Source organism: Trachemys scripta, chromosome 2, assembly GCF_013100865.1.
Source record: "Trachemys scripta elegans isolate TJP31775 chromosome 2, CAS_Tse_1.0, whole genome shotgun sequence".
Taxonomy (NCBI): domain Eukaryota; kingdom Metazoa; phylum Chordata; order Testudines; family Emydidae; genus Trachemys; species Trachemys scripta.
Window position 1 is genome coordinate 218841141 of NC_048299.1, and position 27334 is coordinate 218868474.

The 27334-nt window shown below is 40.7% G+C and overlaps 1 protein-coding gene across 1 annotated transcript in view; it reads right to left on the minus strand.

Annotated features, from left to right (window-relative positions):
* TOX (thymocyte selection associated high mobility group box) overlaps positions 1-27334 on the minus strand; it is a 267358-nt gene that overhangs the window by 16635 nt on the left and 223389 nt on the right. The window contains exons 6-7 of the mRNA XM_034762982.1: positions 23386-23466; positions 7224-7610 (exon numbers count right to left, since the gene is read on the minus strand). Coding sequence (XP_034618873.1) covers positions 7224-7610; positions 23386-23466 — 468 coding nt within the window. The remainder of the gene's footprint in view (positions 1-7223; positions 7611-23385; positions 23467-27334) is intronic.

The window sequence follows — 27334 nt, forward strand, 5'->3', positions numbered from 1 at the left end:
GAGGTCGAAGGTGAAGCCAGTTGTTCTACCAAACAAACTGTGACAGAGCTGCTGCCGGGAAAGAAGTATCTGAATCTGAACCACTGACTGATGATCCAGGAGATTGGCCGTCTATAATATCGGACAGGCAAGTGTGTGACATTGTTGCACGTGGCCCACCGCAGCAGAATGAAAGTTACGAATTTCCATTTAACGAGGAAAGACGGAGGTTCACAAGTACTCATTTCTATCGAACCATGGCAAATGGCGAGAAAATAAGACGTTCATGGTTAATGTACTCAGTTCAGAAAGATGCCATTTTTTGTTTTTGTTGTAAATTATTTGGCACTGGCGACATACTGCTACGTCGTGGAACATCTGCTTGGAAAGCACTGTCAAAAAGACTTCAGCAGCATGAAACAGGCAAAGGTCATCAAGCCTGTATGGTGAAATGGTTTGACCTTCGGTCCGGCATAGTAAACCGTACATCTATTGACCAACTCGAATTGCAGGCTTTTCTGAAAGAAAGATTTCTGGAGAAATGTTGTCAAATGCATGGTTGATGTTGTTATTATCTTGTCCAAAAGAAACTTGGCATTTCGAGGAAGTAATGAAAAGCTCGGCGATCCTTCGAATGGCAACTTTTTGGGACTGTTTGAATTGCTTGCAAAGTATGATACTGTCCTCAGCGAACTTTTACAGAGGATTAAGAAGGCAGAGACACATGTTCAGTACCTCAGTCCACAGATCCAAAACGACCTGATTCAACTTGTTGCCAGTAACATTCAAGAGGCCAACATAGTGCAGCTTAAAAAAGCAAAATATTATTCAGTTATTTTGGACTGTACTCCCGACGTGTCACATGAAGAACAGATGTCTGTGGTGTTTCGCTTTGTTGAATGCAACGGTGAAGATGGTGTCAATATTCGTGAAGCGTTTGTTGGTTTTCTTAATGTTCATGATACAACTGGTGAGGGCTTATTGGAAGCGTTTCTTGAAAAGGCAAACAACTTAGGAATACACATTGCTGACATGAGAGGCCAAGCTTATGATAACGGCGCAAATATGAGAGGAAAGAATAAAGGAGTTCAAGCCCGCATGCTAGAAATAAATGACCGTGCCTTGTATGTACCATGTGGAGCTCACACTTGGAATCTTGTGATCTCAGAAGTGGCAAAGTCATCGAAATATGCCGTTGACTTTTTCGGTCTGATTAACAGAATATACGTTATCTTTTCTTCTTCACCTTCACGTTGGGATATACTTCAAGAACATATGCCAATATCTGTTAAAGGGTTATCGGACACTCGTTGGGATTCGAGAATTGATGCTGTGAAGCCATTGTGTTATCACCTTGAAGAATTGTGCAATGCTTTGTTATCTTTGCGAGAATATGCGCTCGAAAAGAAAGATGGCAATACAGCAACAGAAGCCGATGCGCTTTTAGACCATGTTACTACCTGGCCTTTTGTTCTGACTGTGTACACGTGGTACGATATACTATTTCACGTCAATAAAACTATCAAATTAATTCAGTCACCAGATGTGTCAATTGACGTACTGCAGGCAGAAGTCAGTGCTACAAAGACGTTTTTGGAAGACTATCGAAATACAGGATATATCTCTGTGGCCACAAATGCACGTGAAATAGCAGAGCATATGGGTATTGAGCAGGTGTTTCCAGAAACCAGGGTGTGACGTAAGAAGAGAATGTTTGATTACGAATGTGCTGATGATTCGAGTCGTCTTTCTGCTGAAGAAAAATTCAAATCGCAGTTCTTTCTTGTTCTCACTGATCAGGCCATATCTTCTGTTTCGTCGTGATTTGACCAACTTGTGGAGTGGTATAAGTTGTTTGGATTTCTGTATAACGCTAACAGCCTGAAGCAGTGTCACAGAGAAAATGAACTGGAGAATCACCGCAAAAATTTTGAAAGAAAAATGGGAGACATTGATGCCAACGAACTCATAATGGAATTGAATCATTTTATTTATGTCATCGAGAAAGAGAGAGGACTTGTCACGGCAAACAATTTTTTAACGTACATATACAAGGCCTTCAGGAGATATATCCGAATCTTTCCATTTGCATTAGAATTCTTCTGACCACACCAGTTACTGTCGCTGGTGCTGAAAGGAGCTTCAGCAGAATGAAACTGATCAAGAATATCCTGCGCTTAACCATGACAGGCTTTCTGCACTTGCAGTTATCTCAATCGAAAACAAGATTGCCAGATCTCTGGACTATGATGCATTGATTAACCAATTTACGGAGAACAAGGCTCGAAAGAAGCACTTTGCGTAAATACAGAATACATGTACACTGTAGGCCTATGTATACATAATATGAACCCTGTATATTGTATAAAATAAATACCGCATTCCAGTTTCTGCATTGTAAGGGGCCCCGCCCGGAAATATGTTCTTTGTTGCTAGGGCCCTGGCAGTTCTGGTCTCCCATGTTTAAGAAGCATGAATTCAAACTGGAACAGGTACAGAGAAGGGCTACTAGGATGATCTGAGGAATGGAAAACCTGTCTTATGAAAGGAGACTCAAAGAGCTTGGCTTGTTTAGCCTAACCAAAAGAAGGCCGAGGGGAGATATGATTGCCCTCTATAAATATATCAGAGGAATAAATATCAGGGAGGGAGAGGAATTATTTAAGCTCAGTACCAATGTGGACACAAGAACAAATGGATATAAACTGACCATCAGGAAGTTTAGACTTGAAATTAGATGAAGGTTTCTAACCATCAGAGGAGTGAAGTTCTGGAACAGCCTTACAAGGGGAGTAGTGGGGGCAAAAGACATATCTGGCTTCAAGACTAAGCTGGATAAGTTTATGGAGGGGATGTATAATGGGATAGCCTAATTTTGGCAATTAATTGGTCTTTGACTATTAGCGGTAAATATGCCCAATGGCTTGTGATGGGATGTTAGATGGGGTGGGATCTGAGTTACTACAGAGAATTCTTTCCTGGGTGTCTGGCTGGTGAGTCTTGCCCACATGCTCAGGGTTTAGCTGATCGCCATTATTTGGGGTCGGGAAGGAATTTTCATCCAGGGCAGATTGGCAGAGGTTTTTTTTTGGCCTTCCTCTGCAGCGTGGGGCATGGGTCATTTGCTGGAAGATTCTCTGCATCTTGAAATCTTTAAACCATGATTTGAGGACTTCAATGGCTCAGATACTGGTCTGATACAGGAGTGGGTGGGTAAGATTCTGTGGCGTGCATTGTGCAGGAGGTCAGACTAGATGATCAGAATGGTCCCTTCTGACCTTAAAGTCTATGATTCTATGATTTATCCCAGGATTCTCTGTGTTGGCTGCTCTGCTCACAGCCCTACTACAGAAGGGAATTCGATTTGTATGATTCCCAGAAGCTCAGGTTGCTTTTGATAATCTGAAGCAGAGATTTATCAACGGCTCCCATCTGGATTCACCCAGACCCTGCCACACTGTTTATGGTGGAGGCAGATGCTTTGAACATTGCACTAGGGACAGTTCTAGCCCAATCCAATGCTCTCGAAGAGTGACTTCACCCATGCACATTTTACTCGCGAAAACTCACTCCTGCTGGGGGGAAATATGACATCCTGGACAAATAACTGCTGGCCATCAAAATGGACTTTGAAGAATGGAGCCACCTTCTGGAAGAGGCTAGATTTCTTGTCCAAGTTCTCATAGATCATAAAAACTTGGAATACCTTAAGATGGCCAGGCACCTGAAAACACCTGCAGGCATGCTGGTCCCTCTTCTTCACGCAATTCAGGTTTGTGGTCACCTACCCTCCTGGGACAAAGAACAGGAAGGCAGATGCATTGTTGTGGAAGGATGAGAACTTTGATCCTGGAAAAGAAACTAGGTCCACAATCCTCGAGCCCTCAAACTTCATTTCTTCCATCATAGCCTCCAACCTGATAACCTCTATCCATTCTTAGCTGCCCCACAAACTCTTTGCCATCCAAATCCATCAAGCCTTAGACCAAGAGCAGGACCAGACCTCTGCCGCATTCATGTTCCAGGACAGGATCTGGTATCATAAAGGATGCATATATGTACCTGAAGGGTCTACTGAGCTTCAAGTCCTACAACTCTGCCATGATGCTCCCGTGGAGGGCCACTCTGGCTGTTCCAAGATGCAAGACCTAGTGTCTGGGAGCTTTTGGTGGTCAGCTGTATGTGTCTTGTTTTGCCTTACGTAGTCTCCTGTGATATTTGCACCCAGACCAAGACACCCTGTTCAAGACTGCTGGGTCTCCTCCAAACCTTACCCACTCTGCCCTGGTTTTGGGCTATCGTTTCCATGTACTTTATCATGGAATTACCACCCTCCCAAGGCCACACTACAATTCTAGGGATGATCAACCACTTAACCAAGATGCCACACTTTGTTGAATACCGGGCGCTTCCCTCTGCTCAGGAAACAGCCCACTTGTTTGTGAACAACATCTTTCCTCTTCATGGCTTACCTCTGAGTATGGTATCTGTCTGGGGACCAGGGTTTATTTCCTGCTTCTGGTGGGAATTCCCATGCCACCTGAGTATAAACATGCTAACCTCTATGGCCTATCACCCAAGCAACACCTCAGTCTGAGGACGACAATTAGATCCTAGAACATAACCTATGTTACTTTCTAAACCAGGGGCCGGCAACCTTTCAGAAGTGGTGTGCCAAGTCTTCATTTATTCACTCTAATTTAAGGTTTCACATGCTAGTAATACAGTTTAACATTTTTAGAAGGTCTCTTTCTATAAGTCTATAATATATAACTAAACTATTGTTGTATGTAAAGTAAATAAGGTTTTTAAAATGTTTAAGAAGCTTCATTTAAAATTAAATTAAAATGCAGAGCCCCCCGAACCGGTGGCCAGGACCCAGGCAGTGTGAGTGCCACTGAAAATCAGCTCGCGTGCTGCCTTCGGCACACGTGCCATAGGTTGCCTACCCCTGTTTTAAACTATCATCAAGATGATTGGCTCTCTTTGATCCCTCATGCTGAGTTTATCTAAAATAATGCCACCAACACCTCCACAAAGCAGACCCTCCTTTGCTAATTATGGTCTCCATCCTCACGTTCATCCACAGATCGCCTTGAAATTGTCCATGCCCATTGTCACTGAATCACTGCCCACATCTAGTAGGTATACTAAGAACTCCAGAAGTAGTTAGAAGTCGCCAAGGCAACTTACAAATGGTATGTGAAGTGGTCCCACCAGCCAACACCAGGCTTTGAGGTAGGGGATAAGGTTTGCTTGTCCACCCGGAACCTGCGATCGACTTGCCTCTCTGCAAAGCTGGACCATCAGTAACTAGGACCCTTCCAGATCACTAAACAGATTAACCTTGATACATTTAGGATACAGCTACCAGATTTCCTCCAATTCAGCCCACCTTCCACATCTTTCTTCAAAAACCCTTAGTCAAGAATCCCTTCCTATTTCATTCTACTCCCTATTCCCCCGCCTATAACTATCCACGTCCAAGAAGAATATGTTGTTCGGAATTTTCTAGACTTTTGCTGGGTCCGAGGAAAACTACAATATCTAATTCAATGATTCCTACTCCAATCACTAGGTTAGACTGCCTATGTCCCAGGCGCCTGACAGTGCATTTGGTATCTTTGATAGAAATGTCAGATTTCTTGAATGAGAAATACGGGTATTGATTCCCATTCCTATTTCAGGACACCATATTTTACACTGCTTTTTTAATTTTGTGGGGAGTAGGCAAAAAGGGTCACATAATTTTTTATCATATTGTATGTTATGTCAGGAAAGCAAAAGGTACAGTATAACACAGATCTATTTATGGACTTCAGGATGCCCATTTTCTACAGTGTATGTTATGCCCCAGGCTAGAAATGGCACTGCACAACGTATGTAATATGTCGTAGCCAGCAGCTTTTGTTTTAAGTGGCAGTTCTTTCATGCTGTTGAAATACATGCAACATACTACAAGAAGTGGTAGTCCCACTTTTTTCTTTCCTTCTGGGTAATGTTCAACATGATGTAATGGAAGCTACTGAAGTCACATTTTATTTAATATATTTTGTTAAAAGTAATTTTTGAATAATGCACCATGGAACAATGTTTAGATTTATGTGATGATGATGATCATGGCATGGTGCCAATAACCAGATATGCTATTTAAAACCATTCAACTCCTGCATTGCACCTTCTATTAAGTATAATTGTAATATCCATGGAATAATCACGGTGAGATTTTCAAACCTGGATTCATAAATTGTGCCCACAAGCTTTGTGCATACAAGGCATTTGTATGAATAAATTGGGTATTTCAGAAACCTGGAAGGGCATAAGAAAAGAGCAGAAAACATTGAGCATGAAATGCAGTGATGGGCCTGCACCTGCCTAGCCATTTATAATAAGTGGGTGTAAAATACATCATTCTAACTTGGTAGGATTTTACACTCACTTTACAATGGTGCAAATGATTACACAAGGTGTAATGGAAAATCAGGCCCAATTACATCTAAATCTTGCGATTTCAAGATACACACCTCCTTACTCCTCTCCCCAAAATAGTCAATTCTGGGCTATTTTTTAGAAAATAAAACTTTATTTACTGAGAGCCAGATCCTCTGTAAAATTATTTAGCTCCAGTGAAGTTGCACTGCTTTACATCACTGGAGGATTGAGACCTGAAAGTCCGTATCATGAGGTTTCCAGTATGTAGTCAGGCCATACTCCCACTGAAATTCAATGGGAATTTGTTAGAGCAGGGACTGAGTATGAAAATGAATAAAACTTTAATATGAACATCAGGAACTGGCCCCTTATTTCCAGTATCTTACTTTATAAACTGTGTCTTTAAATCAACATTTTTGAAATCTTAACATTTCACCTGTTCATTAGGTTATTTTCTACCTCACAGGCTGATTTCACTGAGTAACATTAATATTTTTTGTAAAAGAAACTCCCTTTTCTGTGGGAGATATGGAATTTTAATGTTCAGGAGCCAATCTTCAGGGGCACTTGGTTAACTTTACTCACATGAGTTGTCCTGGTACAGCTCATGAGACTAGTCATCTGAGTAAAGTTGCTCACGTGCTCAAGTAGCTGCAGGACTGGGAGCTAGGACTTCAGTACTGGAATGTTGCAAAATTAAAGCTAAACCATGAATCAAAAAAACCTACATTAACTACTGGAAGATCAGTTTTATGGATTCAGATGGAAATCTATTCCCCAAACAGATTGAAAGTTCGTGATTTAGAACTTACTTGCTGCATTGTAGGTGAATGTAAAGCAGACTGGACCTGCATTGGGAGTTGGTTTCCAATGGACTGCTGCATTGTAATTGGCTGGTGTTGCTGTATGTTGAGATGCTGGTGGAGAGGTGGGCTAATCTGAAGCGGTGGAGGTGGGGACACAGCCATATTTGCTATGGAAACAGTCACTGGCATTTGGTTGTTGGGCTTGGGTGCGATATTCCTGGGGATATTAGCGTGCATGGCAGTTATGTGCGGATTCATTCCGGGTTGTTGGTGATAATGGGAGCTTAAGTACAGTGCGGAATGAGCCTGTGTGGGCCCATGAAACACTGACTGTTTTGAATTAATCATCTGAGGCGGTTGGGACGCCTTAACATCAACAGGTTCACTGTAGCTCTGTTGAGAAAACAAACAAACAAACAATCTTTAGAGACCGATAACAGCTGTTTTTCTGAGATCTATTTACTGCACAAATGAACCTCCGCATCATTCCATGCCTGACCAGAATACCTTAGTGTTCTGCAATAATAGTCTGAAGCACAGTGTAGTGGTAATTTCCCATAGCATACTGGAGAATTTTGTTCTATAACAAATACCCACATTTCCCCTTTTGTTCTTTGCTCGTTAGATGAAGAACTCCTTTATGAGAGCACTCATCTCGGCAGCATACATCAGTCATGGAGATGCTACTTAAAATGTCCTTACAGCGGAGACTGGTTATTACTCTTAAATAAATAGAAATAAAGTTAACTCTCACACACCACACAGATTTTTCTTCACTCCTGTAAATACAGCCCCTTGCTTCCTGGCTTGACATTTTGATATTGCAAAACTTGGAAGTGATGTTACTGACATGATAAGCTACTCGACAAATGAAAATGTGGCTCCAAACCTGCAACCCTTACTCACATAAGCAGTCATTACTTCTGTTATTAGTCCCCTTTAATTCAATGGGACCTCTCATGCGAAGAAAGATTATTTGTGAGGTAATAAGGCAATAAGTGAACAGAGCACTGGACTGGGTCTCAGGAGACTTGGTTCTGTTTCCATTCCTGGCTCTACCAGTGACCTGCTGGGTGACCGTAGGCACTTCCCTGCTCATAGCCTCAATTTGCACATCTGTAAAATGAGGCTAATGATACTGACCTCATTAGTAAAGCATTTTGATATCTACTGATGAAAGCACCAGATAAGAGGCCGGTATTATCATGAAGGGTGGCAGGACTGGGCACTATGGTTGTGTCACTGGATCAAACAAAAATTCCTGTGTTGGCATATTTTATTTTTAAAATATTCTGTGTTGGGATTATATCTATGTCCACATCAACTGTGTTTTGTAGATTGCGAGTTTGGAAATAGTATAGGCATACTGAATAATTAATTTTTAAGCAGAACCCTCTCAATGAATCCAATGAAGGAGTTCTGCTTAAAAACTGATGGTACCATTTGGCCTATGTTTGACTACATGCAAACAAGAAAATTATCTCACTGGCCCTGAATAATACAGCACCAAAATAAATGAACTGAGAAAATAAATAGAGCTTTTCAAAATAATTGCAGAGTTTGTCTTGTTTTCTTGAAGCAGTTATGAATATTTTCAATAATAAATAGTTCTAATGTTTATACGTTGTTACTCTGAATTTCTACTAAATTTGTTCTGTTCCCCATGCACTCAGTTTCTTAGAACTTCCAATTGAGTTGTAAACTAGATATGTTCAAGTAAATGCCAAAAAGAGTTAAAGATTAGCCACTTAGTGCTTATGTGTGGGTACCTGAATAATAATTTAGCAGTTAAGGAAAGGTTGTGAAGTATTTATAACCAGTGAAAGGTGAAACATGCTGGAAAAAATGGTAAATGTCTCTCTGGATAAAGAAGTCACTATATTAAAACACAAGCTGGAAGATGCATACATACTATTATCCTACCAATGCCATGTCATGTTTGTTTAGTTTACAAGTCAAAATAAGTTTCATGTTACTTTCAGCATCAGCTGAGCCTGTGAAAGTCTATTTGTATGCTTTCTGATGTATGTGCCATCACCAATAATCAACTAATATGCACATTACAGAAACTAGTTCATTATCGGTGATGATATACAATGAAAAAGATTATAACTTAATTTTCCCAAGTCAAGTTACAATACCAAAGCCGAAAACTTATTTTCTCCCGTAAACTAAGGAAAATTAAATAAAAATGATAAAAGGAATGCAAATCTCTTTCTCTCTCTGTGTACAGTATGCACTACACACCCCCACATATACAGATTAAGATACAGACAAATGCACACATACACAAAATGAAATATGATACCTGATAGCATATGCAAAATCCTTCCCAGTTTTACCAACAGCACATGCATAGCAGCAGGGCAGGATAGCAAAGGCAGTGAGGACTGGCTAAGAGGCCTGCCAAAGCCTCATAGATCCAAAGGGTCTGCTGACTGAGGGGCCTAGTGAATATGCTGTGCTCCTCACATAGTAGGAGTAATGCTGTATCTTTTTTAGAAAAACAATAAGGTCCCCTCAGGGTACATATTTTCCAGCCCTCTGTGTTGTCAGGATGTTTCCTTGATAGGGTGACCGTATGTCCCATTTTGGCTGGGACAGTCCCTTTTTTAAGCCCCGTCCCTGACATTGTGACTTTTTTTGTGGCAAAACTGGGCATTTGTCCTGTTTGCTTTTGCCAAATGAGTTGGCAAGAGCAAACAGGACAAATGCCCAGTTTTGCAAAAAAGGTGGGGCATGCATCCCTAGGGAGATATGGAAGAATGTTGGGGTGTGTGAGTGGCAACGTTTTGGGGAGGGGGACAGGAGCCTGGCCAGTCTGTCTCTGCTATGTTCTGCCCCCCAATCAGGGAGCAATGGGGTAACACGTGCTCACTCTGCAGCCCAATCAGAGGGCAGTGCAATCAGGGCCCTAATTCAAACTCTTCTCTGTCTGGGCCATGGAGCCGCGACTTGTGGGACCCAGACCCTACCAGGCAACCTGGCTGGTAAGTGCCTGACTGGGTTCCGCATCATCTGCTTGTGCTGGGGCACCGAGTGTGGCATGATCCCCCACCCCCCGCCACAGCCTCCCAAGCAGTCCCTACAGCTCCCACCCCGGCCTCATATCCTCCCCATCCATCGTCCTTTGGGGCTGGTCCCCGGAGCCCTTTCCAGGCCTCCCCCCAACTCCTCAGTCTGCCTCTAGTTGCCTGCGTCTGCCACATCCCGGCAGGGGTGCCATTTCGGGAGGGCGGTGGGGGACACCTGGCCCACCTGAGTTTCGTACTGTTGGCCGGGAGTGACCTCCTCCTGGTCACTCCTCTCTCCCCTCCCCTCACCGGCCGGGAATCACCCCCTCCAATTACAAAGTCTGAAATGGCCCTGCATCCGGCCTTCCCCCACCTCCCCAAGGCTGCTCTCTGGAGTCTCCTTGATCTCACCCACTACCCGGAGCCTCCTTCCTGCCACTCTGCTATCCCAAATCCCAAAGGGGCATCACACTGCTAACTGGATCATATCCAATAGCTTCACCTCCTGGCTCCGAGCCCAAAAGTATTCACACTTACACACTCAGATCCCAGCCCAACCCAGTCCTCTTCTCCCCGCTCCCATCTCTGCAACTTGGCCCAATTGGGGCCACAGAGGAACATTTGTGGGGGCGCAGGGGATGAGTGGCGATGCCAGGCGGCTTGGGCCAGGCCCATGATCCTGTTTTCAGGCTAGGGAAATATGGTCACCCTACCTGACCCTCCCACTGCTCTCCATGATGTATTTCCTTAGAGCAAGGCTAGGATTTCTCCCAACGTTTCTGAGGTCAGATAGGCTGAATAACCCCTCTTGAAGAGAAGCTGTCACATAGCTCTTTTGAATTCCACCCGTCTAAGGATTCTTCCATTGTGATATTTTTCTGTGTATATACAGCCAAAGATTCTGTCATACTCCTCTTTAAATAAGGAGACACACTGAACCAAATTCATTACTGGTGTAACTCCACTGCTTTCAATGCACTTATATAAAGGATAAATTTGGCCCATTATAATAACTTAATTTATAGGATACTAGATCCTGTGGATCAAATAAGCAGGTGCAACTCCCATTTCAGTTATTGGTAGTTGCACAGTCTTATGCTGGGGATGAATATCACTTTTTTTTACTTCCCAGAAGAGTGTCTGCCAGATGGATCAAAAAGGATTTGCTCTGATTGTTTCAAGTCAGCAGTAATTCTTCTATATATTTTTCACAATATTCACAATTCACAACACTCCAGCCCCAGACTAAGCAAGTATTTTACAGTGACTAAGAATGCTTTAAATCATATGTGATTTGAAGTCCCAAAGTGTCCAATATTAGTGTAAAAGACATACATATTATCAGTTATTGGGAATCTGGATAAACAAACCCATTAAGTATAATTCCCCAGCATACTACGCTTTTAGCTTTTTCTAAGGCTAGGGAAGAAACCTTTTCTTTTGTAAGCAGCACTGGAGCTAATGAGATAGGTGATACCAAATATGTTACAGACTTTTTATATATGCCTTTATTATCTATTACATACAAAAATGTGAGTATACAGCACAGGCCATATTCTGCCCTCCCCTGCCCTTCTATGGCCAGCTTGCACTGATTTCATTGATTGCATTTCAACTGGAGTTGTACCTGTGTAACAGAGCAGAATCTGTTCCTACATAAGGACACTACATGTTACTGATAAAATATGAATAATGACAGAGGGGATCTGACTGAGCCTCCAGCTGTTCAGGTATCAGGCATAACTTTGCAGATCGAAACTCGTTAGCTAATCTGCCATTTGAAAAGTCATTCTGCTTATCTAAGGAAAATAGTACAGGAAAACATATTAAAGATTCCTATTCACTTGTTTAATTAGACTTTGGAGCATAGAAAACATGGAAGACATATATATTCATCCCCAGGGTTCAGCACTAAGGTTCAACATGAATTTATGACCATAGTCACAAGCTAATTTTTATGCCTGATACTACAGGTGTACAATTCTAGACCTTCTGCTCCCTACACAGGTCTCTACCACCTGAGCTAAAAGAGAATCTTTTTTAGTTCTAGGAGTGGTAGGACTTAAAGGTTCTGTAGATCAGTTGCTAGAGGATGATAGAATCTCATATACAGTCTATCAGGTAGGGAGCACATACACATTAGCCAGTACATTACAGGATTGCAGATTAGAATACTAGTTTTTCACACCAGTGCCCTATACCTTCCAGTGGCTCCCACTCACTATTGAGTTTAATTCAAAGTCCTGGTCCTAATCTTTTAAGATTTTAATAGGCTGGGACCAGGCTATCTTAGGAATTGCCCCTCCATATGTAAGCCTCCAAGACTGCTGCATGCAGTGTAAACCTTTCAGAAGATGGAGGGAAGCAGTTTTTGTGTCAAGTCTGAAGATATGGAACACCATCCCAAAAGATGTGCCTGTCTTCTGGGCTCACTGCAAAACTCACCCTTTTCACAAGAGCCTACTATGCCAGAACACCCCTCCTCCCCCGCTGTATTCACACCTTATACACTATTGTAATAATCTTTGTTCAAAATATGCCTTGAATATTTGAAACTCATAGTTTGCTGGTCACTACTGTCCTGATAAAGTATGTGTGGCAAGACTGTATGTGAAGTTATAAGATTCCCCTGTATGGTGTTATTAACACATGTTCCAAACCCCACAGCCCTGCCCAAACAGAGGTTGACAAACAGGTCTGTCCTAAACAAAGATGTGTGCTCTGCTTAATTTTTGTTTAAGCAGTAAACAGAATCATCAAGCAGGAAGGGAAGACAGAGGAAGTTTAAACAGGTAAAAAAAAACAGCAGGGAACATCCTTCCACATACACTCTTTGTCTCCTGATATCTAGCTGGAAATGTTTTTCAAGAAGGGGGCTGAAACTATAAAAAGGAGGAACAAACTCCCCAAGTCACCCCCCTCTCCCTGTCCATCACATTCACTGTACCCGAAGATACAAAGGAAGCAATGGTTGGACTTGGGAGAGGGGTCCTGATCTGAGAGTTTGGTCAGTAATGCTGCTGGGGCATGTGGTGAGAAACTTTGCTTGAATCTAATATAGCTTAAGTTAGGCATTAGTGAGTGTTTTATCATTATTGTTCTTGTAACAATTTCTGACTTTTATGCCTTATTACTTGTACTCACTTAAAATCTATCTCTTTGTAGTTAGTAAACTGGCTTTTTGTTTGATCTAATCCAGGGTGTTCAAGTTGAAGTGTTGGGTGACTCCATTTGGGGCAACAAGTTCCTTAAAGGAATAACAGACTCAGTATATCTGTACTGTCCAGGAGAGGGCTGGGGGAAAATCTGAGACTGGGAGTGTATTGGGGTCACCCTGTGGTAAACTTTAAGGCTGGTAAGAGCCAAGGTGTGGCTGGCTGGCTAAGCACACAAACAGACATAGCTGGGAGTGACTAACACACTGGAGGCTGTTTGTGAGCAGCAAGCCGTTGTAAAGGGTACCCCAGGTTACAGGGCAGGGGTGACACAGTTACACATGAGCCTGGATTGTACCCTGGTATGTCACACTTAGAACAAAAGCCCAGAGGAACAAAGAGAAAGAGAAGAAAATGGGCCATGTAGAAAGAAAGGAAAAGCAGGGGAGTGAGAAATGAAAAGAAGCAAATAAAATAAAGAATACCTTTAAGTATAAGCAACCAAATACCAGGAGTATGAGAGCATAGCCCACTTTTGCCATTCTTATTTTACTGTATATATTGGTGCTTAGTTGCTACACAGGTTGGGGCACTTTATAAATTAGAGAGATAATTTAGATAATAGAACTCCAGTCCCTTTATCTTTCCCCACCAATCTTGCTGCTCTCCTCTCCTGCTCTTGAGCAAAGTGAGGATTCCCTTTCACATTCAAAGCTCCCCTGTTCAATGCCACAACTCCTCATGCCTGCCTCCTAAAGCCAACCATCAGCACGTCTTGTCTTCTCACACAGAACTACTCTGAGAATCATGATGGTTCCTACCTGCCCCAGACCTGACCTCACAGTGCAGTACGCTCACCTCCTCCCTGCTGGTCCTTATTCAGAGAGTCACACCATGAACGTGTGGTGGCTGGAGACAGGCAACGTCAACCAAGCAGGCAGGCAAAGGAGGGGATCACACCAGAGGAAAGGTCTTACTGGAATTTGTTCCACCCTAGAGTCCTCACCGAGCTCCAGCTCCCCATGGCCAGAAACTCAGCTAAGAACAGATATTCTGATCAATACAATGGTCCCACAGATACGAGCGGTCACTCAGGTGGCATCCACCAGGCAATTTGATAGCTTCATTAGGGTTAGGATTTTCTTCTTCAGTTTGAATTAGTATAGACTATGGCTCCTCGAATCTGTAACTGTTTTTTTTAAACTATCACTTGTAGATCTTAGTAAGCAACCAGCAACTCAAATCTGTAAGTGAGAGTTTTTATTCTCATTCTGAGTTGTTTCTGCTTTCTGGCCACTGGTGGCTTTTCTGAGTGACTGAAAATAAAGCAAGGGTAAGTTTTTCATATGGCAGCATTCGTATGTGCTTCCTTAGAAGTGTAAGTAGAAAATTTAAAATTAGTTACACTTTTTTTAATTTTGCCCTTTCAAGCCTTGTTTCTGCAGATAGTATGTTGGAAAAGCTGCCATACACAATCGCATGTGCACGCACGCGTGCACACACACATACACACATCCAGTTGCTGAAAAAAGCTTTGGAATATATTTGCTGTTATTTTCAACATTTTAAACTACCAAATTACATATATTTGAATTAAATTAATAAATACTTTTACAGTAATGTTATTGTTATTATTCAAAAATTATTACAAAAACTCAACTTTTCCCAAGAGATACCACACAGTTACCACCATCGTTCTACATGCAGAGAAACACTGGTAACTCAGAGATCTCTGTGTGATGACTGGCAAAATGGACAATGACCTGTTAAGAAAACTGTCCATGATGAAGACACATTTGCAGAGCCACATTTCTGTTCACAATCAGGGAAAAAGGAAGTTTGTATTAAACTAAAATTATACGCTGCATTCTTGATTATATTTATTCAAGTAACAGACACAAAATACCCAAAATTGTGGCCAATATACTCACCAAGAATCGATTTATTTTTAATTTTAGAACAGTTCTCTTTCAGAATCAGCAGCATTAACAGCAACAGATTCGGTGTTTTGTGGTATGAGGAAAATGTCTAAAGGATCCCAAACCTTCTGAATGGAGTACTGTAAATTGAGTGGTATCTAGACTAGCTAGGGCCAATATCATCAGAAATATTTCTTTATTAATGTGAGCAATTAGACTTCACTACATAATCAACTTTGACTAAACTTGAGGAATTGCTGAATGTTCATACATAAATGTTTCTGGTACCTTTGGCCATCACCAGTATCTATAAAATAAGTGACAGGGTCAGGGTCTGATTCTCATTAGCACTAATGCTACTTTATACCACTCTAGCAGTGTAAAGGGTTTATAAATGGGTGTAAATATAATATACTCCTACTTTCCCTTTACTCTGCCAGAATGGTGCAACACAGCCTTAGTGTAAAATGAGAATCAGGACCTCAGAGTTTGGGTTCTGTTTGGATTAGCACTGTAAAATCCGGAAGAGCAAAACTTTTATGTGAACATTTCAGAACGTCAAAAAAGTTGTAAGTTGATGCAGGTTTTGGATGAAGGTTGTCAACACATGAGGTTTCTTATTTTATTCATTCCAAATCACATATATTATACAAATGAATTGCACCACATGTGGCAGGTTCAAAAGTCTTTAGACACATCATTGATACTTGAGTACAAGATGGGTCAGCTACTGAATGTCATATACTGTTAGCCAATGTCTAAACATTTTAAATTCTGAAGATACATTTTATTATCATCTGTGGGGGATTGTCATGGATCCATTAAGGCCATTTATGAATCTAACCTGAATAAATATGCTGAAGAACATGTGACTTTAATTTGATACCAGTGTCTTTATTCCCCAATTGAGAGGCATAGGGAGGCTTTAAAAATGCAGTTCTAATAACCTTATACCAACTATTCAATCCCAATCACTTTAGAAACAAACAAGAGCCTTCTCAAAATCAAAAATTTCTCAAACTAATGTGATCTCAAAATCTCCGCCAGTTTGGGCTTCAATCTTGTGAAAACATCTCTAGGTCTTGGCACTGCTGAAAGGGAAGCCTCACATGTATTTGGCATCAAACTTTAGCCTGAATGTAATCTGAATCTAAATGTTACCATCTCCGTCCATCTCTCGCTATTTAAAGTCTGTGAGAGATTGTTAGCTGGTGTAAATCAGCACAGCTCCCTTGGCTTCAAGGCAGCTATGCCAATGTACACCAGCTGAGAATCTGTTTCTATTTTGTTACTGAATGTTTTAGTAAATGTAGAACTTTCCAATGCCAAAGCTGGGTGGGAAATGAGGAGAATAGGATTCTTACTAGCTGCATATTAAAAACTCTAGTGAAATGGAAACTAAGGCTAGGTCTACACTATGCAGGGGGAGAGGGGGGAATGACCTAAGATACACAACTTCAGCTACGTGAATAGCATAGCTGGAGTTGCGTATTATAGGTCGACTTACCTGGCTGGGAGGACGGTGGCGAGTCGACCGCTGCTGTGCCACCATCGACTCCGCTTCCGCCTCTTGCCGCAGTGGATTTCCGGAGTCGACGGCAGAGCGATCAGGGATCGATTTTATCGCGTCTTCACTAGATGCGATAACGTCGATCCCCAATAGATCGATTGCTACCCGCCAATCTGGCGGGTAGTGAAGACGTGCCCTAACTTAGATTCTTATTTTACTGTTTGATGTAATTATTTCAAGTTAATTCAAGTTAAGTTGAAACATATTGTGTAAGGGTAAATTGCAACATTAAATGATAGACTTCCAGCAGAAGCATCAAAAGGAATGTGCATAAGGAAGGCAAACTGCCACCTGGAGCTCCTTGGCAGAGCAATTATTGCACTGCCCTTAAGAAGGTGCAGCATTTGGTCTCCTTAGTGATTGACTGACTCAGTTCTGCCATGGCCCTGACACCTCATAGATTCATAGATTATAGGACTGGAAGGGACCTCGAGAGGTCATCGAGTCCAGTCCCCTGCCCGCATGGCCGGACCAAATACTGTCTAGACCATCCCTGATAGACATTTATCTAACCTACTCTTAAATATCTCCAGAGACGGAGATTCCACAACCTCCCTAGGCAATTTGTTCCAGTGATTAACCACCCTGACAGTTAGGAACTTTTTCCTAATGTCCAACCTAGACCTCCCTTGCTGCAGTTTAAACCCATTGTTTCTGGTTCTATCCTTAGAGGCTAAGGTGAACAAGTTCTCTCCCTCCTCCTTATGACACCCTTTTAGATACCTGAAAACTGCTATCATGTCCCCTCTCAGTCTTCTCTTTTCCAAACTAAACAAACCCAATTCTTTCAGCCTTCCTTCATAGGTCATGTTCTCAAGACCTTTAATCATTCTTGTTGCTCTTCTCTGGACCCTTTCCAATTTCTCCACATCTTTTTTAAAATGCGGCGCCCAGAACTGGACACAATACTCCAGCTGAGGCCTAACCAGCGCAGAGTAGAGCGGAAGAATGACTTCTCGTGTCTTGCTTGCAACACACCTGTTAATACATCCCAGAATAATGTTTGCTTTTTTTGCAACAGCATCACACTGTTGACTCATATTTAGCTTGTGGTCCACTATAACCCCTAGATCCCTTTCTGCCGTACTCCTTCCTAGACAGTCTTTTCCCATTCTGTATGTGTGAAATTGATTTTTCCTTCCTAAGTGGAGCACTTTGCATTTGTCTTTGTTAAACTTCATCCTGTTTAACTCAGACCATTTCTCCAATTTATCCAGATCATTTTGAATTATGACCCTGTCCTCCAAAGTAGTTGCAATCCCTCCCAGTTTGGTATCATCCGCAAACTTGGTGTACTTTCTATGCCAATATCTAAGTCGTTGATGAAGATATTGAACAGAGCCGGTCCCAAAACAGACCCCTGCGGTACCCCACTTGTTACGCCTTTCCAGCAGGATTGGGAACCATTAATAACAACTCTCTGAGTACAGTTATCCAGCCAGTTATGCACCCACCTTATAGTAGCCCCATCTAAATTGTATTTGCCTAGTTTATCGATAAGAATATCATGCAAGACCGTAACAAATGCCTTACTAAAGTCTAGGTATACCACATCCACCACTTCACCCTTATCCACAAGGCTCGTTATCCTATCAAAGAAAGCTATCAGATTGGTTTGACATGATTTGTTCTTCACAAATCCATGCTGGCTGTTCCCTATCACCTTACCACCTTCCAAGTGTTTGCAGATGATTTCCTTAATTACTTGCTCCATTATCTTCCCTGGCACAGAAGTTAAACTAACTGGTCTGTAGTTTCCTGGGTTGTTTTTATTTCCCTTTTTATAGATGGGCACTATATTTGCCCTTTTCCAGTCTTCTGGAATCTCTCCCGTCTCCCATGACTTTCCAAAGATAATAGCTAGAGGCTCAGATACCTCCTCTATTAGCTCCTTGAGTATTCTAGGATGCATTTCATCAGGCCCGGGTGACTTGCAGGCATCTAACTTTTCTAAGTGATTTTTAACTTGTTCTTTTTTTATTTTATCCGCTAAACCTACCCCCTTCCCATTAGTATTCACTATGTTAGGCATTCCTTCAGACTTCTCGGTGAAGACCGAAACAAAGAAGTCATTAAGCATCTCTGCCATTTCCAAGTTTCCTGTTACTGTTTCTCCCTCTTCACTAAGCAGTGAGCCTACCCTGTCTTTGGTCTTCCTCTTGCTTCTAATGTATTGATAAAAAGTCTTCTTGTTTCCTTTTATTCCCGTAGCTAGTTTGAGCTCATTTTGTGCCTTTGCCTTTCTAATCTTGCCCCTGCATTCCTGTGTTGTTTGCCTATATTCATCCTTTGTAATCTGTCCTAGTTTCCATTTTTTATATGACTCCTTTTTATTTTTTAGATCGTGCAAGATCTCGTGGTTAAGCCAAGGTGGTCTTTTGCCACATTTTCTATCTTTCCTAACCAGCGGAATAGCTTGCTTTTGGGCCCTTAATAGTGTCCCTTTGAAAAACTGCCAACTCTCCTCAGTTGTTTTTCCCCTCACCTCATTACCACCTCCCTCCCATTCACCCTCACATAGGTGCCAGGCACCATCTACCCTTTAATGCTTGGCCTTTATTTCATGTATGTTTTGGATGACGTTGTTAACTTTATGGACTGCCACCACAATGAGACCTCTGAACTAGAAAAGGATGGTGGACTCAGTGTATTAAAGGTTAGGCCAAACTGTAATAGGAGTGAGTTCTCACAGTGATGGTATGCCTAACAGTTTTAATAATTGCTTAGAAATTTCCTTAGGTGTTTAGGATTTGTGGCTCTATAGGTTAAGAGGTTGAATGGGATTATTCTTTGGCTATATGCATTTACTGGATTTTTTTGCTTCAAACAATGTTTTTAGGATTAGAAATTTCTTCTCTGACTGTTTGTGGATCTTTGAAGGGTCATGACAACTGGTTTGTGAAAAATACATACATAAACAACTCTGAAAATACCCAGTCAGTCAACAGGTAATTCGGATATACGATATAGAGCTACATGCATAGTTTAAATGGTAATATACGGTTTTTGATATATGGTTCTTCAAACATTTTTGATATCACAATAATCACAAATGCAAAGATAGTGTGTCATAGAAACGTGAAATATCTACTGTTTATAGCCTTACATTACGATTTTCCTAGGTAGGGAAATTGATGTTTGGGTACAAATAAAAGCTGCACATTAATGTGACTGCTTATTATATTTTTCTGCTAAGGCAACAGTGCTAGTGATCCTGTAGGAATTTAGCTGCTTAAAAAAAAAAGCTGTTAATACTTCAGACAGAGCTGCATTTTAGGTTTGCTCCTTATACGGAGAAAGCCACTATTGCTGTTTTGTAATGGTTTCCCTGAAAATAGCCTAAACTAATCTTTAAAACTTCCAAAATGTCTGCACAGACTAAGTACTTTTCCAAGACAGTGGCTGGGAGTTCTGTTAGGTGAAGTCTGAGCCTACCATACAATCAAAGGGGCAACACTGTCACACGTTCATTAACTTCAAAAAATTTGCATTATTTCTAACACTCAAAGAGTGTCAAATGTGGTTGATAATGCTGCTATGTGAGAGCACAAATTTGACCTAGCTATGCCATCATAGCTTTGAAAAATTACCTTTTTTCCTACTTGAGGGTAGATGCAAGCCATAGTTGTTAAGTATGTCTTCAGAAAATATTTATATATGTATATATAAATAAATATTTAACATATAAAGCAAAAATCCTACTGCCAGCCAGCATACACAAAAAAGCCAGGGTAAGCAATAAAAAGTGCTTGTTTTTTAAAAAGTCAAATTGCAATCACAGCATTTTAAGTAATGCTATACAAATTGCTATATACTGTAGGTTGCATTTCTGAGCCTAAACAGTACTAAAAGTTGCAACTAAGGGCAAATATAAAGACACTTGTTTAGAATGCAAAGGCTTAGTCAGTATTATAAACAATATGGCAATCTGCATTGCATTACATATAATGCTTTGTAATGTCATTTTGACTTCACATATTGATTTCCACATACATGAACAGGCTTGACTATAGCCCTATTAATTTCAATTTTTATAAAAAGAAAAGAAAAATGTTGAGAAAACATCTATCAAATACACTGATAGAGTTAATGGAGATTAATGCATAGCTATGACATTAAATCCATACAATCAGATGTTCACCTTATTCGGTGTTAACCCTATTTAAAAACATATTACAGGTAAGGCTGATGGCACAGCCTATTGTTAAAGTTGCCTGACATGTCCAATTATAAGACCTTGCTTTCAGTTGCTTATTACTTGGCTAAACTTAAATCTTGTGGGTTGACATTTTACATGCCAGGTGTATACCTCAGCTGATTTTTTGGGGGCAAATTTTAGCCAGCATAGTTCAGCTGTTTTCAGGCTGCTACACGTGACTTGCCTGAGCAGTCATCATCCACACAGAACAGCTAAGCATGCTCCCTCCAGAGGTGAAGACAGACTTCTGGCATTTCCTAACTTTTGCATGCTTGCCTTTGCAACTGTAATAACATTATTTTTAATGTAGTTTTTGTATGTGTAATAATAGAATAGATTTTAAACACAGAAAGTTTATATTCTGTTTCAAATAGATGCAATTCACATGGTGAATTTTAATATATCACCTATCCAGTTTGTAATTACATGCTTATTTAAAGTCCCAGTTTTATTTTTTTTTAATAGAGATATCCTATTACCTAGAACTGGAAGGGACCTTAAAAGGTCATTGAGTCCAGCCCCCTGCCTTCACTAGCAGGACCAAGTACTGATTTTGCCCCAGATCCCTAAGTGGCCCCCTCAAGGATTGAACTCACAGCCCTGGGTTTAGGAGGCCCATACTCAAACCATTGAGCTATCCCTCCCCCATCACATCTAAATGCTTAAAGTTAAGCAGATACTTAAGTTCCACTAAAGCCAATGGGACCTAAGCACATAATTAAGTGCTTTCTTGACTAAGAATGGGCTTAAACATGTGTTCAAATGCTTTCCTACATTGACTTAGAGCCTCAGATACCAATATTTCTTTAATTGAATTTTCTCTTGAACCTTCCTCAAAGAATGCCATGTAGCTATTTTTTGCCCTTAAAAAAATCAGAGTAAAATTCTCAGTTTTACATATATTTATCATATCAAAATAAAACAGTTTAGTGTTTCATATAAACAACGTATGATCGGCAAAGTAACGATACCTAATTCATTATTACAAGTGAAAAGCTGACTTTGTAATTCACATTAAAATGAGTGAGTTGGTCTTATTTTACCACTCAGTAAAATCTTACAAATAAATTAACACTCATGTACAGTGGAACCCTGGGACAGTTCCACTGGTTTGAAAGAGTCTATTCTAAACATAGAGACTATCTCTGGAAGTTTACACTCATCAAGTGTAGAACAGGAATGACAGGCATTTTGTATATGTTTTTAATAAACATCCTGGCATATATGATGCTAGATTTCAAGTATATAAGACAACACAGGAAAGCTATGAATAAGGTTACACTCATGTCTCAGAGTTTATCTACGTGAGGTTTGATCTCACAGGAGTCATATACTGAAAAACCTGAAGAAGTGGTAAGATCACGTGGAAAACTGCATGAAAGACCCGGTGTTAATTATCCGTTAAATCTTTGTTTTGAAATGTCCCTAACAAGATGATAAATATGTCGTGAAACTAACAAAAAGTGCTGCTCAGTCACACCTGTATAAGCTTCAAGCATTGCCATCCTCCCTCCTAACCTTTACTCACAACCACTGGACAGTCAAGTGCATCTAAACTTGACCTCATCAACACTTTGGATTCTGTGAAATAGACACCAAAATGATCATCAACAATATGATTCTGCAAATTGCCCCATAATGTTTCAAGTCTGCATGTTGCAGTAATCTTACTTTGTCTGTGGGTTTTAAAACAGTGGTTTATATTGTATCACTTGTGAAATCCTGGGCACTATGAATATCTCTATAAATCAAGGTCAAAAGTTTCTCTTAACTGTGTACAGTGGGTCCTGTGACATGCTGTTCCAAAGCGAGTGATTCACACTATGTCCTATACTGTGTTCGTCTACTTCATCTGAGGCATGCACAAAGAAAGTTCAGCTTATCATGGGAACGTTTGCATTGTGATACTGAGCATGATCATTGCTGTACAGTGCCTGCATTAAAAATGAGGCATTTTATGTGTGATACCACAGTTTCCCCCTATATTCAGAAAAGAGTATGACTGGTAATTGTGCAGTGCTGTGTGGCCCCTGCTGGCAAATGTGATCCTTTTACTGATGACCACTGGGTCTCTCATTTGCTCCATTGTGATTATAATCCCAGCCTGTAGATGTTCTATGAGTAGGAATAGATGGGCTGCAGTATGCCTATGTTGAGAGAGAACCGTTTGTATTGAGCACTAGAGCAGAGCATGGCTAAGATAGGTATAAGGTGGTAATGAGCAACAATATTTACACTAGATACCATGGCGCTGAGTATCATACAAATGCTGAAAATGGTTTACAATCTATCACAATATATATATGTGTTACCTTGGATACAAGGCTTGCTCTGTATGCAGCTAACTGCTTCAAATATTCCTTCTTAGCAGCTTCAGTTTTCTTTTTGTATACCTATAAAACAACAAAGATCATTAGTAAAGAATCTGTTTCTATATGCAATTCCAATTGATATAATCAATCTGTTTCATGGATTTTCAGAACATCCTTCTAATTAAACAGCCATTCCTATTTCTCCAGGTTTTTTAGGAGAGAAAGAGTAAGTAAAACACCAAGCATTTTCAAAACTATCACTCACAGTAAAAGAGCTCCTTTGCCTACAGAGTGATCCTGATATGTCTGACTGAACTGAGGACATTCCGATTGGTATGATAGCTTCAATTGACAAAGGGAGGTTAAATTCAGGGTATCATTCCAAACTGGACCATTGGGGGGTGCTCTTCATTGTGGCTCCCATCTGGCAGACCAGCTGAACTTGTCTGGGAAATAGGAGAGTGGGTGGGTCCAGGCCTGCTGAGTTGGGAGGGAAAAAGGAAGAAGTGAGATGCAGAGGACAGGGAGGGGTTGGGGAGATATCAGTGCCCTTCAGCATGACTGAGAGACTTTTTTCCATTATTAGGTAAACTGTTGGACAGTCAGAGAATCCCAGTCCAAAGGAGGTCAGAGGCAAATCAAGGCTCAGGCGAGCTCTGTGCAGAAAGGAGAAGTTAAGGAGCCATGAAAAGAAGTTAGTGTAAATCACTGTTCCAATCTTGCGCTTGCAAAGTTCTGCTGAGCTCTTCAAGAGAGTGTACTTTTTCTGGTATATTCCTCTCAATCCACTGTTCTGCCTACAGTGTAACTAACACAAGCAAGTATGCTCCACACAATAGCTTACAGAGTTATATGATTCAGTTCAAATTTCCCCAGACTTCAGAACTGAAGGTTATTTGCAGGGATTGGCAGGACACCCAGGCAAAATGACAATTGGATCATTAAAAATATAGATAGATACTTGGGAGCTCGGCACCTGTACAGGGGGTGCACAACCCTCTCAGCTACGAAGGCAAGCCCCCATAGAGGCTAATTTCTTGCCAATGTACATGCTGGGGATGGGTTTTGAGACAACCTAAAAGAGACTTGCACTGTTACTAAACCTGCACCCAGTCTCTGATTAGTTGGGCTATGCACTCAAAGTGCAGCGGATGGAAAAAGCAACTTAAAACAACTTTGAGATGTCCTCATAAATTCTGCAGGTGAGAAGTACACACACATACACACATTTCCTTTGCAGTAAGGTAAACTTTATGAAACTTTAAATTGATCTCTTTTGATCCTCTTATTCTACAGTAAAGCCAGAGCATTCTCATAATGGAGAATACCTGGAAGCTGCAAACTGTACATACTCCGGATAATACAATTCCAAAATACAAAATCAGAGCAACAGTACTGGGCCAGAAGGATCTGGTGCTACATCATTTATAGAAAGAATATTCTTGTGAAATGTCTTTTATTTCAGTGAATCTTTGCTTTCAAAGAAAGAACAATCCTCTGATCTAGGTTGGGAAAACTCAGAGGTTGCCTAACAGATTAAAGATTTTGCTTCCCAGGGAAGCATAAAATCATAATGGAAAAAGAGGATACCAAAATTGTAAATATCTAGACAGAGAGAAAAAAGATTGTTTTTAGCTGTGCAACTGTGTGTGTGCACTCTTGTAATTTCTTCAGATTAGGATAAATATATGGCATATGCTGAGCTCATATTGTTTTTCAAAGAACTGGGTAACAAGTTGCTTTTTAAATTGTGATTGTTTGCAGTTATAGGGCAAATGTATTGTTTTTTTCAGAAAACAAAATGAGAATTAGTTGACAATCTGTTCCCACCTGCTAAAATGAATTAGCATGACCTACAGAACTAAGACGAATTCAAATTATATTGTACATTTGAATACAGCTGCATCATTTGGCTATCCAGATTTTAAAACCACAACTGAGCATAATAACATCACATATATAGAGTCAAGATCTTTAAAAGATCATGTAGGGTTTTTTCTGATATTGCAGTCCTGCTTCAATAGATCAGAAGTCTTATTTTGCATTATATGAATATCAAAATTTTATGCAGTGTAGTTGTAGCCATGTTGGTCCCAGGATATTAGAAAGACAAGATGGGTGAGCTAATATCTTTTTTTTGGACCAACTTCTGTCCATACAGAGCCAACTTCTGAGCCACAGAGCTCTTCTCCTTTTCCAGATCTGAAGAAGAGCTCAAAAGCTTGTCTCTCTCACCAACAGAAGTTGGTCCAATAAAAGATATCACCTCACCAACCTTGTTTCTCTAATATCAAAATTTTAAGCAGGTCTACTGTGCATTTATAGTCAAAGCATATGGAAAAAGTTCTCAAAGAGATGGATTTCCCCCTCCCCCTTTTCAAATTGTGGTATTCAACAAAGCAATCTCATTTTATAGCTTAAACCTAACAAAAGTTCTGTAAGTCTTGTACCCAAACATCACTACTGCATATTCACTTAATTATATAATCTTCATTTAATTATTTCCCAACTATCCAGCCATACTATTCAGCATTAACCATATACATCATTTTTCATATCTACTTTTCTCAGGCATTCTCTCAACCTGGTAATAGCAGTATAAATCCAAATTAGCACTATTTTTTTGAACTGACCCTGATACAGGATGTCACTATGAGTGCTGTGGCACACAACCCTTTATGTGTTATTCAGAGGGAGATTTATGTCCTTGGGTTTCTCACTCTGTTTTTTTGTATCTTTCTCAGTGTTTTTTGGGGGAAATCCCATTCCAGCTGATTTGCATGTAGTGCAGTTCTATGGTGCAAGGGGTATTTGTTATGGTTCTTGGGCATGATGTCTTGGGCTCTTACAATTTTTTTTTTGGTCTTCTTCAAGAATCCTAATATTTAGGCTGTTTGTTAGGGGGTGGGTGATCCTGACGATTGCAGTTCAGGGCAACTGCACCAGTATTTCCCCTCAGTGCTCCTGCCAAGGGCACCCGCTCTCAGGCTTCTGGCTCGCCAGCTGTTGCCTTTCTTGGGGGGAGACCCACTTCTCATTCCCTTCTGACCAGGATATTTCCAGGCACAGTTCCCTGCCTTCATTGTATTAGCCTCTGCAAAAGACAATCTGTCTGAGCAGGCTGGCTTGCTTTCCCTTCAGAGATGGCTAACAGTGTGAGTGCCCATAGTTATATTTACCACACAGCTCTTTTTATGCAAGCCAATTTTGTTCTTAACGTAAAAGCAGTAGAGAGGAAACATACTAAAAACAATAAAAGAACCTACACGCATGCTAATAAGCTTACCAGAAATCACCCTAACCCTAACATGGCCTCTGGCTAGAGCAGTCCTTCAACACCTTATCCAAGGAAACCTCTTTGTGATTTCAAGTTCATCCCAACTTCAGCTCGGAACAAGCACACAGTCTTATGGGGCCTCAGTAGGCCTAGTTCTTCCAATCCTCTGAGGACTGGGGCCCTTTGTGGACCAGGTGTCCTGCCCATTTGGTGGATCAGCAAGAAGGCCCTGAGTCTGTTTAAAACCAAGCTATTTATCCAAAAATCCTTTCTTTGTCCATTGGTCCCTGGATAATCCAGTTTGAATTTGTATATGTGAGCCTCTCCAGGGAGATGGCTTTAAAGGCTGATAACCAGAGGAATTAGAGTAGCCTCCCCTGCCTACTAGAGAAGTTACATACAATAACACATACACAATTAAATTTTTAATACAATGGATCCTAAATGTATTAATCCTAATTCAATACGGTTTAATTTAAATCAAAAGTTTATTTTAATTTCATAAGGTTTGTTCAGCATATTGCGGGATATTGTCAGTCTGTCCCATTGACATTGGCTGTTGAAATATTGATTGCTGATAGCTGCAACACAGGTAGGGTTGGGGTGGACAGGTAGGCTGGGAGTTGGCTGGTATCATGAGTAATGATAAGATTTAGTGTGTAGGACATTTTT